Here is a 14834-nt window from a genome sequence, read left to right as displayed (position 1 = left end):
GTCTCACTCTCATCCCTATTCGTATCCTCAGTCTGAGTATCGTATCGTTACGGCTACAATAGACGAGTCAAGGGGCAGTACGCCTTAATGGGGACTCGCAGTCAAATTGGAATGTGTCGCTGTAAATCTGGCGCGAGGCGGAATTCAACGTGGAACAGAATGTAGACCCAAAACCCCGAGGTCGCGTTAACCACGGCTGATTGGGCTAATTTGTTACGAGTGATACGAGATCTGGGGTACGTACTCCACGGGGCGTAGGCACCTTTTTGGCGCCACCCCAGTGCTTGTCTTTACTATCCCACATAGTGCCTGTACCGGCTATCCCACATGGTGCCCGCGAGAGCCAGACTGCTACGGTGTAGATCGCCTGGACAATCTGACGATCCACGCGGGTCCGCAACCCCCCGGGGAAGATCTCGGATGAGGCCACGGCATCTTTGCCAGTCTGCGAGTCGAGCTGCTTGCCATCTGCTGGATCTTCCCTTGCGTCGTACCCTGTCCGAGAAATCATCCGTCCAGCCCGGCTGCTGTGATGAAAATGGCCGCTGACGAGACTTTACCACTTTCCCTCGGGGCCCTTGTCCCTGCAATCACACCGCAGCGCTTTGTAGAACTTGCAGCTTAATTTTTTTCACAACCCCTAAATCAAAGTGCTGATACCCCACGAATCCCCCGGATTTCGGAAGACATCGGAGGCTATCGGAAGCCCATCGGAAGCCTTTGCGGATTAATTGACCAACCCCAGTCGTTTCCAGACTTTGAGCTCAAGTCAATTCCGGGGTAGCTGGTTCGACACGAAATTTCAAGTCAGCCCACGGCTGGAAACATGAAAGCATGGGTTAGGGGTTGACCCAGGGGTGTCTATTACTACAGTTGTCGCCACAATTGGATCATCACATGGAAGCTCTTGCAACACTCTCTGACGTCGTCCTATAGATTAACCATTTATAATGAACAATAAAACTCTTTACATCGGAACTATGTATTATAAGGTTCTTGCTCTTAGGTTATTAATGTTGTAATACACCTAATGGATACATAACAATACTGCCATGAGGTCTCGTCTACAGAAAGTAGGATTCTTAAGAGGATTAATACTGAAGTCCTAAAGATAGCGTGCCACGCAAAGAGAAGGGATTTCAATTATTAGCTTCATCAGCCTAGGGCTGACCTAGGTGATCCCTCGCGAATATCTAGATTTCCTTGCGTGGGTCTTACTATTTCGGCGGTGTTGTTCTATATAGAAATCGGGCGCCAGCTGGGTCCGGACGCCAGACTATTTAGCATGGTATAAGACCTATAGAAAACCTGTTATGGGCACGATTCAGAACGAGCGAGTTGCGTGCTCGGTTAACTATGGAGTGGCTATGGAACTAGAACACAGAGGCCGTTGGAGATCTCATGTGGTCATTGGTGACCTAATTCTTGCTAGTATACTTATGTGAAGCCAAGGAATCAGTTGATAGTGAGGCGAGGTAAGGTCGTCAGGAATTCGTTCCAGATGTCTTCTAAACGAGTACTTAACAAGGTCTTACTCTAGGCACCATTATTTTATATGCCTGGAGAGTTCTTACCCACGTTCCGCTGTCAACAGGAGTACCATGACACTCGTCGTATTGGCTTGGCATATTAAATATTTACAGTCATCGCACCAGTCCATTAGGTAGGAGTTGCCTATAGTCACCCTGTCAATTTGTCCGACATGGCGAGGTATTCACTAAAGGACCACTAGGCAGGGGCCTGCATCAGACTACTCACTTCGCGCTTTATTTAGCAAAACGGACGAGTCAAGTTAGTGTACGAGATTCGTGTACGGAATAATTATTCGAGTGCGAGAACGAAGTATCAGGTATCAGCATTTACAATGCTAGCAGTATATGTGGTCAAGGGAAATTCAGCTATATATACCGTATCTTTCCTCAATCTAGGGAGGTAATAAAACTTTCATCAGCATCAGATTGTCATTATGGTTCGCCTACTGCTCGTACTGCCGTACTGTCGCTTGCCCTGGCTTGTACCGGCTTTTCTGGTCGCCCTGTCGATAGTCCCTCTATCACTGACAGAACTTCCAGTGCAGCACTGGAGTACCGATATGGAACGCCACAGTTCCTAACGTTGCCTCGTGCGAACATCACACCCCCTGTGCAAGGCAAACAATGTGCTCGCTATAGTAAGTCATTTAATTTCAGTTCAGAAGCAAATAGATGCATATGAGCCAGGTAACCTGATGCAGGAGTTCATGTCTAATAGATTTAATTGACGCGTGCCACGGCCGAGCCGCAAGGAGTTTCAACCTTGTTCTGTCCCATGATTCAGAACATCCTTGCTAATATGACAGGCGGTGTTAGTCTACTCGTGGAATACCCAGCTGGGCTTGATCAGAACACGACTAGTGGAGAGGACTTTGTGGTTGAGGCCATTACCAAGGGACTCTCCTCATGTCCAGACCAGAAATACGCCCTGTTTTGCTATTCTCAAGGCGCTACATTGATGCTGAACTCTCTCGTCAAACTTGGTACTTCGGCCTTGGAGTCAGTCAAGTCAGTTATTCTTGTTGGGAACCCATACCACATTCCAAGGAAGATATCCAACGTGGACTCTACTGCTCAGCACGACGAGAAACCATCTGTGGGCGTATTTGCAGAAGATGCTATCGCCAGTAATAGCACTACACCACAGCTCTCAGCGGAAGTCGACCATAGTGGTAAAGTGCTTGATTATTGTCTTGAGATAAGTATATATATCCATCTCTGCAAACATTCCTACTATTAGCTGACAGGGCTCTTATTCAAGGATGATCTTGTTTCCTCGCCCAGCACTGCCTGCTCCTGCGATATTTCTGCTGGTCACCTTTCTTACGGATTGGTCGACACTGTTCAGCAGGCTGCTTTCAGGCATGTGGTGAATCAATTTAGGCGATAATCCAAACCACTATTACTTGGGAAACACCCAGCCGTCCTACTAGATGAGGGCAGACTCTGTGCTGCGACATCAACTGCAACTATTTCAGTGGGATGACTTAGAGCAGAGGCACATTTCTCGTTTGAAGAACCGCGCGATGCAGTTTATCTTCTTCGTGCAGAGCAGAACCGTCATAGCTATCTTTAAGGCCACTGCTGAAATACCAGGCGGGTTCAACGCAGTAGCTGCTGCGACTAGATTTGCGATTAGGATACCGCCAATTTTGTGACTTTACAGCGCAAGTATGACTCACTAGCAGTAGTCATTTGGTGTTACCGTTGTGCTGTGTTACATCGGCTGGGACATCACTGGTGGTGTGAAAATCGGTCTGCTCATGCTTTGTGGTTCATCCTAGGTGGCGAATGGAGGAATTAGATGCACTGGGCGATGAAAGATATTCTTGGCCCTCACTTTTTGACTGGACTAGATGAAAAACTTATGGCTAGAAGCTAAGCTTGCAATGCCCTGCACTGAGGATCCTGTACTCTCTTAGCTCCACCTAGCCACTTGCCGGCACGTCTAATCTTTGTACGTGTACCCTTGATAGATACATCAAGGAATAAATTTACCTATACCGAGTTTTCTTAGAATGCTATTATAGCTCCGCATTTATCGGAGCACAGTACAATTCAAGACGGTTTTAAGGAAACTTCTTCAGCATAATTTATAAAGGACTAAGCTTTGAACTACTGTTACCTATTTGAACCAAGCCTTTCCTTTCACGTAATTAAGCACTTTCAGCCGCTTGGCGGATCCGTCTTAAGGTCTTATTTAGGTCAGGGTTTGGAATACGGTTGGTCAGTGTCACCGTGAAAGGATTTAAGGACATTTTCTGTTCCTGAAGACTACAGTATACTAAGTAGTCTGATTCCAGCTAAACGACTTAACTGTTGGATTACTCGATATCCAGGGCATTAGGCTTGGATAAACTATACTTTACCAGGGCACATTCGGCGTATAGATCCACACAGTGCTAATATTACTAGCTTAGCTTTAGTTATAATACTGAGAATATCGATACTATAGCTCTTACTATCCCGTTCTCCCTTGACATACCCTAAAGTAGTGAATGTATAAATGGCTGACACCTTCTCGCCAGCTGGAGTATTCTGGTGGAGTTGTTAGGGTCGCACCAACACTTGCAAGCCATGCTTGATCGAGAAGTAATGCGCTTGGCAGATGACAGAAAGAAATCAAGGCGTCTCGTATATTTGGCAAAGTGGAGCTGGCGCTTTCACGGTCCTTAGTACAGCCTATCGCTTACACAGGGAAATGGGATCTGCGCGGCCCACACCGTTGGAAACTGTCAGCCATGAAGATATTATTTAATTGCATTTGTGGCCCTATTCCTTGGCGCTGTGCTTGACCAGCGGAAGGGAAAGCAAAAGACTTTGAATAGAGAGGAACCAGGATTCAAAGAGAACCAGCTACCAGATATATGTTAGACATGCAATGAAGCAACCATATTAGAGCCCTAGCTCCACCGTGGGATATCCGAGTATAAATGCAGCACCTTTCGCTTACAACCAATTAGACTTCCAAAACAATAAACTCCTTCCTGACTCTAAAGGAATTCGTGTTAGAGCTTGCGCATGCGACATGAGAGACGCTGTACAAAGCGTTAGAATCGTCGCAAATGCCCTGGCCAACCCCCGTCTCCTCCAGCTGTTGGGGACCATGGATGGGCTGCCTGTGGGGTTTTTATATCCGACCCAATACAAAGTCTTGCGGTGTGGGCCATTTGCAGATGGGAAGATACTCTGACTGGCTCCAACCAGACAGCCATATTGGGGCGCTTTTATCAGGGCTAAGGGTCACTAAACAGAAAGACCACGGCCGATATAATGGCACCCACGCAGAGCACAGTCAGAATCCCAGCCCCTGCTCGATCTCCCGTGGTGATGGGACGGAACTCTGGCCCGTCTTGATCAGTGACAGCATCCGGATCGCTTGTGCCGTTTCCTCCTGTCGCTACCGAGACGGGCTTTGAAGAATTGCCCTGGAATTTCACCATCACCGCACTCATCATCTGGCTGCCGGTGATTGCATTCTCCATGGAGTTCTGGCCATCGTTTCCGCCGTACCAGCGGTTACCACAGAGGTCTTGACCACCACCGGTGCATGACTTTGCAGCGCCCCGGGCAGAGGCTTCGAGTTTGGGGATGACCTTGTCCCTAAGCGAGGGGATGATCAATGCAGCATCTGAAAGCCACGACATCGTGAGGCCCTTGAAAAGTGGCCGGTTTGCGTCTTCATCGCATACACCTGTGGCTTCACACGGATCTGCGATGACTCCTCCGTGTTTAGGCTGGATAAACGTCTTGAAAAATGAGTCGATTAGGTGGTTGGTTCTATTAAGCCATTTATTGTCGTTCGTCTACACCAGGGCTTGTCATTAGCAGCAGGAACAGAAGGGGGAATCTAGTACTCACAAAGGCATACATGTAAGCAGCTCCAGACAGATAGGTGCCATAGTTGTATGTCCACCGCATGTGGTCAGGAAGCGAGCAGCCATCGCCACCCCCCTTGGCCTGACTGACACTGTCTCCCACTTCCCAGGTTTTATTATTGACCAGATTCACGCTGGTGGACCAGTCCCAGACCTTCTCAGCCCACTCGGCGTACTTATCCTGTTGGGTAAACCACGCAATACGCGCCGCAAGCATAAAAAAGCCACCGTTCGACACCGAGTTCTTCATCGTATAACCACCTTGCCACGGATCCTTCTGCCAGCGAATGCCACCCCCGCAAAAGCTCTCATCCCACCCACCACTTGAATCCTTCTGGTCGTTGTAAACACGGATAGCAAGGGTGAGCCAGGTGGGACCCTCTGGACGATTGGGCAGGTCGTATTCCGCTGCTGTAATCGCCGCAAGGCCCCAGAACATTTGATCATCGTTTCCCTGTAGGACGGTTGGAATAGTCTCTTTATCAATCGACATGGACACTTACTACTCCCTGCACCCACGAGGGGTTGTAGTTTCCGTCTTTACCTCCTTGCTTTTGCAGCCCGATGCTGACATCTTCGTTATACGTTGTGTCGTTGGTCGCATGCCAGTAATTGAGACATGCCAGATATAAAGCAGCTCCTGTCCACCAGGATCGTTTGATAAAACCGGGGTTGTCTGTCTCGTTCGATTTGTACCATGTCATCATGTTGTAGGCGGCGGTGTCCCCGGCATTTTTGATCGACTCTATCGTCGACAACAATATAATTAGCCATTCAGTCCATAAAGGAGCAGGAAGATGTAAATCCCGGTGACGCAATCACTTACCCTGACTCCCAAGATCCAGGTCAAGCGCGACGACATGACTGGTAAGCGATAGAAGGTGTAAGGCGGCTATCGCCATGCGGGCGCCACTTCGAAACCTCATTGCAACTAGTATGACCGCAGCTGCTAAGAGTAACTTCGGGAACGAAGGTTGTTCGCCGGTGCTGTGTTGAAGCGAAGGACGTTGCAGCTACCTGAAAACGACAGGGTCCAGCCTTAAAACGACATCCATCTAATTGCATTACGGGCACAGCCTCAAGAACATGGCCAATGGATTGCCCCGGTTCCCCAACTTTCAGCATTCACTAAGCTTCAAGAGGTATGGAGGATGTCAGCTTCTATATTGAGCTGTGGGCAGTGACTCTGCTTGGCGAATGGGGGCCAAGCAGTCGGTGCCTGGCCGATCGTTGCTTGTAACATTCAAGTGTCTTGACGATCTGCATCAGGATTTGACAGGCAGGCGAATCGGAGTGATGTGTTGGCTTGGAGATTCATTTGGCTGACGGTCTGATCTTCCCGGACCCGAATCATTTCTTAGTGACTTGCTCCGTTTCGGATCCGAATCATTCACAGGGCTTCTGCCTGGTAAGTAGTGAGCTTGGCAATAATGAATGTCAGAGACTCATCCTACATCGAGGAGCAGGACACTCTGTATATACTCAGCTATGCCATTACAGATATAGCTGGGCTGGCCGTATGAGACGCCTGCTGTATCCACAGGACCTGTCCAGCAGCCTCTTGCCACCTGTATCTTGAAGGAACTGCAACCCGCTCAAACACAGAGCACAGACCATTAAGATGCTGCGCCCCGGCTGGATGCATATCCTGCTGTCACATTCACATTCACACACCAGACGCCGTTGCCCACACAAGTCAACTGGCAAGAAAGCCCGCACAACTGAAAGCCCGCCAACTCAGGGAGGTCATTGACTTTTTGGAATTAAGTGCTCCGGTACTGGAGGAGAAAAAGGCATAGGGAAGCTCCGTATTCGCAGTCGCGGTGGCCATTTCGTACTGGATGCTGTCGCCATACTGCTGCTGCTGCTGAATCGTGGCCACGAGTGGCTCAATGTCAAGCTCAGCGGCTGAGAATAAGCAACAGCCAAGGACGTTGCTGGTGACAGATGGAGACGCTGCCCTTGTGGAAACAATGCGACTGGCGGAAGATGTCTCTTGGCCGATCAGCACTCATGAGCTTTTCTATTATAGAAGAACGCCGGTTGTCTATGTCATGACACTCGGTGTCGAACTTAATTGACATACTTCAGATATGAGAGTACGGTTGCAGCTGGGAGCTTTTTAGCTGGCGCCATACAGCATCTCGTTATACGCTCTTGTTGGATTTGTGCGCGACCATAGGCATGACCAAGGGTTCCGGTCGGCATAACGGTTTCCCTTCTTATGTGTTATATTCTTATGCAAGAACTCGGGCTACTCCAGATTTATATATTCGTAGTCTTATGTCGTGGGGTGGCGCAGTGATGAACTGAATACGAGACTCAGCCGCACTCGTCTATATACACCGCAGGTATAAATACGAAGGCTCCCCCAACTCCTTCACTACAAACTTCAGAATGTCTCCCAAGATAAGCCACCGCTGGAAGGAAATTAAGGCCCAGACTAGGATTATCAAAACGGTCCTCCCCCGGCATCTTGCCAGCAATGCAAGTCCCACCAACCCAGCCGTCCTCTCAACAACGGCCCTCATCTCTCTGATGGAAACCGCCAGCGCGGAGGCCCTTACGGAGCCGCTCAAAAATGCCCACTGTTTAATCTCAGTTTCAGCACGCATGTCAATCGACCATCTAAGCCCCGCTGGCGCAGGAACAACCCTCTGTGCAACAGCTCAGTTCCAAGGCGCCGACAGCGCAGACGGCAACACCCTCGAATTCCTCGTCCTGGTCCACACCCACCACGAACCAAACACAGTCGTCGCAAAAGGAACCTTCTGGCGCACAATAACATGCCAGGTAAATCTCGAAAGCACAGCATACCTCACTGGCATCGACCGATGCCAAACTCATTCCTCCTCCCCGCCACCCCTGAACGATGAAGCCGAGTCTGCGTTTCGCACGTACATTCAACACGAAACCGTTTCGATGTCTTGCTCCAGCTCCAAGACCGATACGCGGGCCTGTAAACTGTGCTACCCTTTCCCCAACCGCTCGTGGTCTGGCGCCATAGAGCCAGCGCACGATCCTATCTCGCGCGGCTTCCTGCACGCCGTACATCACGGATCGTCGCGATTAGTCGAGCTGTGGCTCACTAGCGGTGTTAATCTTCCACGAGTCGTGCTAGACAGCGTGCTATACACGGCTGTATGTTCGCGACGAGCAAGTATTCTGGAACGCCTCATCCATGAAGCCCGGGCGGACCCTTTGGCGTGGTCATCGGCGCATATCTCAAAGCCGAATTTAATCTTGACGGCGCTGGATATGGATGCTATTGGCCCTTTGAAGAAGGATGACTATGCGCATCCTCTAGTATCTGGTGCTGATGAAACGGACGGGACTACTGCGGGAGTCATCAGGGTTCTACTCTGTGCAGGCATCGACCCGAATGCGGTTGAATCGGATACATACTGGACAGGATTACATCTCGCGGTGCAGAATGGGGATACTGCGTCTATTTCAGTGTTGTTGGAATTTGGGGCCGATCCGAATAGGACGGATGATGAGGGTTGGACGCCGCTGCATATTGCGGTGCAAGATGGGGATGTTGAGGCTGTGGCGGTATTGCTGGCGGGGGGTGCCGATGGGGAGAGTAGGACGGATAAAGGGGACACGCCTGTTATGCTGGGGGTGCGGCTAAGAAGGGAAATGGTTGTGAGGACGTTGTTGGATCTGGGCTGTAAGGCAGGCCTTGGTCCGGGGAGGGTTTCTGCTTGGGACTGGCTGGTTGGTGCCCCGGTCTCGGATCTGGAGGGCTACGGGTATGGGCGTGCGCTGCGGCCGTGACTGACTTTTTTGATTGGATTGGCTTTTAGTATGCGTACGACTATAAAGGTATATTGACTATTATGGGTATCTTGGTATTCTATATAGTATTCCGTCGCAATGCTATGATGCGGCGGTGCCGGAACTGACTTGGTCAATATTATATTGCTTAAATCGATATCTGGCACCAACCGACCGCATGCATGATCAAAACCATGTAACAGTGCTTCACCAATGTATACTTATGTATATTATGCGGAAGGGCGTTCCTCCTTTTTATATACTACATCTCCTTCCCAACCGGTCTCCGCCTGCGGAAAAAACCCTCTGTCTCACACAGTGGCATTGTAAAAGGTAACGCACCCTGACAAAGGCCATGACACAGCATGTAATACCCCGCCAGCGCTGAGACGAAGCCGAACGCACCGGATGCCTTGGTCAGGTTTGTCCCCATGTGTGTATTGCCGTCGGCGAGTGCAAAATGCGAGGCGCAGTTGAAGATGTATGAGAGTTCGAGAGCGCCGTATATGATTATATTTGGGATGTTTCTGCACATGGATCCGCTAGTTAAGAATTTGCACTTTGTTGATCTGGCGGAGTGGTACTCACGTTGCTAGGGAGGCGAGGAAAAAAAAGAAGTTCAGGATGGACCAAACTTGGATCCTTGTTAGATCATTTTCATACGTCGCGAGCATTATTGGGACCTACCAAGGAGATAGAATCCAAATGCATTGTAATATTCTGTGGACTTGCCGCCGTAAGCATCGACGATGCCCATTGATGGCATTAAGAGCACACCATATCCAGCGTAATATAATCCTATTATACGTGTTAGTCGACCCCAAATCTCCAGCCGTTATTGTTATAACTGCAGGAACCCACCAAAAGCAGCAAGCACTGTATACCCAAACGTACCGCCCCTGACCATCTCCCACTGCGCCGAAATCAGCAAGCCAAAGCCCGCCAAGAGGCAGAGATCCGCGATGAACACCGTCTGATTCTCGACACCGCGAAACCCCATATTAGAAAGAGAAAGCGTCATTAAAGTCGTCGCAAATGCTCCGAAGCCTAGCGGATTCTGCAAGCATCATTGCTACATTAGCTCAAGACTGCGTTGAGATGTTTCACGGATCGCGAGTCGAGATTGTTGCCTACCGGATTGGCAAGCCGGTTGTCCGCTGTTACAGGACGCAGCCTTGCTGCTTCGATATCTGGTCTGGTGGCTTCGACATCGTGCTGCGGCGTTTTCTCCATTGTTCGAATTTTTTTTGAATTTTCTTTGTCGAGGTCAGGGATAAGGAAGAAGCTGCAGCTTCCAGTGTTGAAATCTGCGTGAGGCTCAGGGGAGCGCTGTAAACGCCATGACTCGCGATGAAATTTCAGAGTGGAGATGATGAGGTCTCAGGCCTCCCGGTTTATTTCCGTGGAGGTGATAACAGCAGAGGACGCCTGGAGGACAGTGGTTTATGTTTCATAAAACATTTTGATCATAGTGCCAAGGAAGAGCCAAGACAACCTTAAAAATGGACCAATCGAGCCGAATATCGGACAGAGTTCACCAATGAGACGACGATACACAGGCCCACTCTGTCCTTCTCGAAGGCTTCTCGTCAAGTGCGAGATTTATTCCCGGAAACCGGATGGGAGACTCCACCTGTCTCGGGTCGACAGAGTTTGCAGCCGAAGGCCTATATAGAGCGCGAGGAACTGGCCGTTCCCTTTTGTCTTGCTGTGTTCGACCGCAGACGTTGAAAACGCGGGTCAGATCCTTGACTTTAATATATTACTGCACAATTCACTAGATGTTAAGGACATCCCAGAGTATGGTTCTTGTAATGTGTATTCACCAAGCCTGTTACCTCAGGCGGTTTCGGCCGTCGATTTATTTAGGTGACACTTGTTAGTATGATTAATATACATCATACTGGTTCCTCCGTCAAGGGCGTCGAACATGGGCCGGGCTTCATCAAGCCACTCGTCTAGAAATATATCGGAGACTTGTGCATAGTTTGTGCACTGCTTGTGCGCAGCACCAACACCTTCCTTATCAAATGCATCGTCTAAAAACTGGAGACCCGGAAATCTTCGGGCCACGTACTGGAACACCTGCAATGGAGGCGGCGGCGTCGGGAATCCCCCACCGTAACGGTTGGCTGACAAGAGCGATCATGCTTACGTTCAAGAATTACGTCCACCAAGCGGGACGGGAAATTCCTTGCCGTTCGGTCTTTAGCTAGAGGCTCTGCAAGGAGAGATGTTTGGCGTGCGTGATGGGGATTGGCCGACATAGCAATGCGTTTAGGGTAGAATGAGCCCAACGGGATAATAGTGACGTGTCGAGGAATTTCTAGGTTTTGATATTCCTCTTTGAATATATTCGATGCCCCGTAGTGGTTTGAAAGCGTCATGCATGACTTGGGACCTTGCACCGTCTCAGCTTGGAAATTATAGCATGGTCCGGGCAAGTTGGCCTAGATTTGCGTACTCCAGATACATACGCGTATCTCTGGACTGATTTGCTGACGGTTCTCGGTTTTGTGTGAAAGAACGCCACTAACCTCCGTATATATGGTGATGATTGTTATGAGCTTCAAAATTACAGACTAGGTACTTCAGTAACTGTGCCATACATCACTCCTGATAAAACGTTCGTCCAGGCCATCCCAATGCGTTCGCCCCTGCAGATTTTCTAGAAACCCTCCGGAAGGTCATCTTTATTCGCTGAGCTAAAGGCACCTGATATTCTCCGCACAGAACCGCATCTATCATCAATAATCGGTACGTTGAGCGCCGGAAGTTTTGTCTCCATGCGAACCAGTCCGATGACGAAGTTTCAGAAATATATGTCTGATTAAAATCAGGACTGTGTCGACGTAATCAGTATTGTACGGGGAAAGGTCCTCGGCGCACCTAAATAAATATTTCCAGTCAAGCACTTGCCCAATTTCCTCGACGATGGTTTCTGCGATTCTACACTTAGTTAGAGGGAAAATGTCGGTGGAAGCTGTTCTTGTAAAAGTGCTCCATGACGATGTTTATTGCGTGGATCTAAAGCAGTATGCGGAGTGAAGTCATATCGCGCAATATAAAACGGTGTAGGATATGCTAGACTCCACCATAAATGCGCATCTACATAGATGTCAATTATTGCACAACTCAAACAGTTCCATGGTACTATGAAACAATACTCCGTTTGATTCGTGCGCTCAAGTATATTAGACAGACGGTCACATGCGGACACGATGACGTCACAGTAGGTCTACTCCTAGACTGTGCTTCAGGGGCAGATCGCCACCAACTTGTCACATTCCAACTCTCCCCACCCTGTCCGCAAGATGGATCCGCTGCCCTTTATTCGGCCAAGGCATCTCGATGCGCCCAACCCTCCACAGCGCGGCGCCGCGCTGCCTCCGAGGAGGAAGGCCAGCGCTGCATGCACTAGTTGTCGCGCGAAGAAGTCCAGAGTATGGCATGCCACTCCCAGCACATTCCCCTCGCAGGTAAGTTAATATGCACATAGTGCGACGGGCAAAGGCCGTTCTGCTCAGAATGCATCATGTCTCACAGGCGATGCATATATGAGGACACGGATAAGCGGAAGAAAGACACCTGGAAATCGGCCATCAGTGAGCTGGAGGAGAAGAACGAACGGCTTGAAGCTATCGTCAAATCGCTAAAATGCGACTCATTTGACGATGCTGTTGACCAGCTCCGATATCTGCGTGAGAGCCAGCATCAGGAACCGGTGTATTCTGGCGTCGACGAAACGAGCAGCCACACCGCGAGCTATACCCCGAGCTCAGCGCAGTCGTCTACTAGATCTTCTGCAGCCAGAGCTAGTCTGGCTAAAGAAAGACCCGGTCTGAGTCCACGAACTGATAGCAGTGCGACACTCTTTGATGTGGACGACTTGAATTTGCCGCCGGAAGACGTTACTCGCCATGCGGTGATGGCATTCTTCGCTTGTGGTTCAACGCTGTTTTATATCATGCCGCAAGAGGATTCTAAAGGTCTAGTCGACGCTGTCTATGAGAGAGGACCAGGTGTCACGAAGAGCATGGTCTGTCAACTCTGCGCGATGGCGGCGGTTGGGAGCTATTACTGTACTGATGAGATCCCAGCTGCTGCCGTGGAACAGTTCTTCCAACAGGCCTCCTCTCTATTGCAGAATGTGGCCCTGGAGGATGACCTGGGTAGCATGCGTGTTTGTGCTTGCCTCTCAGTGTACTTGATTTTGCTCAAGGGTACCAGTGCGAGGGCCATGACAAGTACGCGCCCTCAGTGATTGACAGTGGTATCTTCTGCTAATAAGTAATTAGGCTCTGGACTAAACGTCGCACGCCACAATTTGAAAAAATATAGCCCAAGGGCCAACGTCGTAGCCTGGGTGGAGTGGGCTAAGGTCCTGCGAACACTGGCCTTTACCGAGTGGTACGTTAAACTCTGGAATTTATATAATTCAATATTAACCATGATTCCACAGTTGGCTGTCGTCAACACTGGATTACAAGTCCGACCTGGGACAAGAAGAAGTGGATGTTGTGAGTAAACCTTCCGGTTATATTGGAATATCTATAATACTTAACCCTGTCAGGTCCATGACCTTGGTGCTTTCGAGTCGGCCAAAAACCCTGCAAATGAAATGAACGCCAGCGTCATTCGGGCGCAAATCTTCAAGCTGTCGTTGCTCTCCGCCGAGATCTTTGAGTATATTCGATCCACCGCCGACCTGGCCATGGCCGACCTGCAGCAACTATCAGACAGGCTATCTACCTGGCTCTGGGAGCTTCCCCCATGCATATGTTTAGCATCGCTGACTTCCGAGAATGCACCCACCCCTAACTCGGCATGGCGACCGCTTCTCTTTCTGCACATGCTCCATATCAACTTACAGATCATCATATATCAGCGCGTTATGCGTGCCATTCTGAGACGGTTTTCGAACCACCCAGACGACGTGATTGTACGTGAAGTGCTCCAGATATCCCCGGAAACGCAGCAGGTATACGAGGCCTTTGCCCAGCAGCTAGCTCGCATCGTGCGACTTTTATACGAGGGGAACTGTGTGCTTGCGCGTTGTTGGATTACAATGTAAGCCAGTTTCCTTCTGTCACCAATTTTTTCTCGAAAGGAATCATTTGCTGATAAATTATCATAGTAACGCGTGCTACCACTCCAGCCTGATCCTCCTTCTAAGCTCCGCGCAGCATCTCGTGCTCGGGGCAGGTGCATACCAGGAACTCGTTTTGCAGGATCTGTCCCACGTTCAGGTATGCCTTGAGGTATTACAGTTCTGCGAGGAGTATGACATTGCGGCCATGCGTCTTGTCGACATTATTGGTCCGCTATACCAGCGCTCATGTGATGCCGCTGGGCAATCGGGTGCTGTAAGCTCGTTGGACAAGATGCACCCAACTACGGATATTAACGGGAATTGTGAGGTCAAAATGCAACTTGGGCACATTATTTATCAGTCTGTGGCTGCGATGAGTTTGGCGTGTCAGGAGATTTGGGTCTGATGGGTAGCTACAAGGCGATTGCAATGTTTCCTGTCATGGGCTGCTTATTTTTTCATTTTTTTTATTTCGGAAAAGCATCAGAGGGAGAATGCACATTCATTTGATTTTGTGCCTTTAGCATTCGCCAGACTGGAGCATAGGAGTAA

General features: G+C 49.5%; 6 protein-coding genes across 6 annotated transcripts; 3 read left to right on the top strand and 3 right to left on the bottom strand.

Moving 5' to 3' along the window:
• Window positions 1-1913: 1913 nt before the first annotated feature.
• ASPSYDRAFT_1173173 (uncharacterized protein) lies at window positions 1914-3190 on the top strand (the record flags this gene model as incomplete). The annotated part of the gene is made up of 5 exons (XM_040840271.1): window positions 1914-2037; window positions 2073-2170; window positions 2339-2704; window positions 2780-2901; window positions 3011-3190. The coding sequence occupies exons 1-5, from the start codon at window positions 1967-1969 to the stop codon at window positions 3188-3190; spliced, it is 837 nt and encodes a 278-aa protein (XP_040705269.1). The 5' UTR covers window positions 1914-1966.
• A 1578-nt stretch (window positions 3191-4768) lies between these two features.
• Window positions 4769-6336, bottom strand: ASPSYDRAFT_88006 (glycoside hydrolase family 76 protein; the record flags this gene model as incomplete). The annotated part of the gene is made up of 4 exons (XM_040851940.1): window positions 4769-5338; window positions 5394-5864; window positions 5914-6155; window positions 6237-6336. 4 exons carry the CDS (start codon window positions 6334-6336, stop codon window positions 4769-4771), a joined length of 1383 nt encoding a protein of 460 aa, XP_040705268.1.
• A 1471-nt stretch (window positions 6337-7807) lies between these two features.
• ASPSYDRAFT_88005 (uncharacterized protein) lies at window positions 7808-9190 on the top strand (the record flags this gene model as incomplete). The annotated part of the gene is made up of 1 exon (XM_040851939.1): window positions 7808-9190. The coding sequence occupies one exon, from the start codon at window positions 7808-7810 to the stop codon at window positions 9188-9190; it is 1383 nt and encodes a 460-aa protein (XP_040705267.1).
• A 58-nt stretch (window positions 9191-9248) lies between these two features.
• Window positions 9249-10616, bottom strand: ASPSYDRAFT_828602 (uncharacterized protein). Its single transcript, XM_040851177.1, has 5 exons — window positions 10325-10616; window positions 10052-10247; window positions 9878-9988; window positions 9779-9824; window positions 9249-9717 (listed from the first exon to the last, which is right to left on the bottom strand). Exons 1-5 carry the CDS (start codon window positions 10421-10423, stop codon window positions 9453-9455), a joined length of 717 nt encoding a protein of 238 aa, XP_040705266.1. The 5' UTR covers window positions 10424-10616; the 3' UTR covers window positions 9249-9452.
• Window positions 10617-10929: 313 nt separating this feature from the next.
• Window positions 10930-11577, bottom strand: ASPSYDRAFT_67263 (uncharacterized protein; the record flags this gene model as incomplete). The annotated part of the gene is made up of 2 exons (XM_040850391.1): window positions 10930-11322; window positions 11346-11577. 2 exons carry the CDS (start codon window positions 11575-11577, stop codon window positions 11030-11032), a joined length of 525 nt encoding a protein of 174 aa, XP_040705265.1. The 3' UTR covers window positions 10930-11029.
• Window positions 11578-12725: 1148 nt separating this feature from the next.
• ASPSYDRAFT_88003 (fungal specific transcription factor domain-containing protein) lies at window positions 12726-14688 on the top strand (the record flags this gene model as incomplete). Its single annotated transcript, XM_040851938.1, has 5 exons — window positions 12726-13437; window positions 13489-13600; window positions 13653-13710; window positions 13764-14260; window positions 14328-14688. The coding sequence occupies 5 exons, from the start codon at window positions 12726-12728 to the stop codon at window positions 14686-14688; spliced, it is 1740 nt and encodes a 579-aa protein (XP_040705264.1).
• Window positions 14689-14834: the final 146 nt, after the last annotated feature.

The sequence above is a fragment of the Aspergillus sydowii genome, assembly GCF_001890705.1.
Source record: "Aspergillus sydowii CBS 593.65 unplaced genomic scaffold ASPSYscaffold_3, whole genome shotgun sequence".
Taxonomy (NCBI): Eukaryota; Fungi; Ascomycota; class Eurotiomycetes; order Eurotiales; family Aspergillaceae; genus Aspergillus; species Aspergillus sydowii.
The sequence above is the reverse complement of the archived record's forward strand: the minus strand, read 5'-3'. Positions and strand labels throughout refer to the sequence as shown.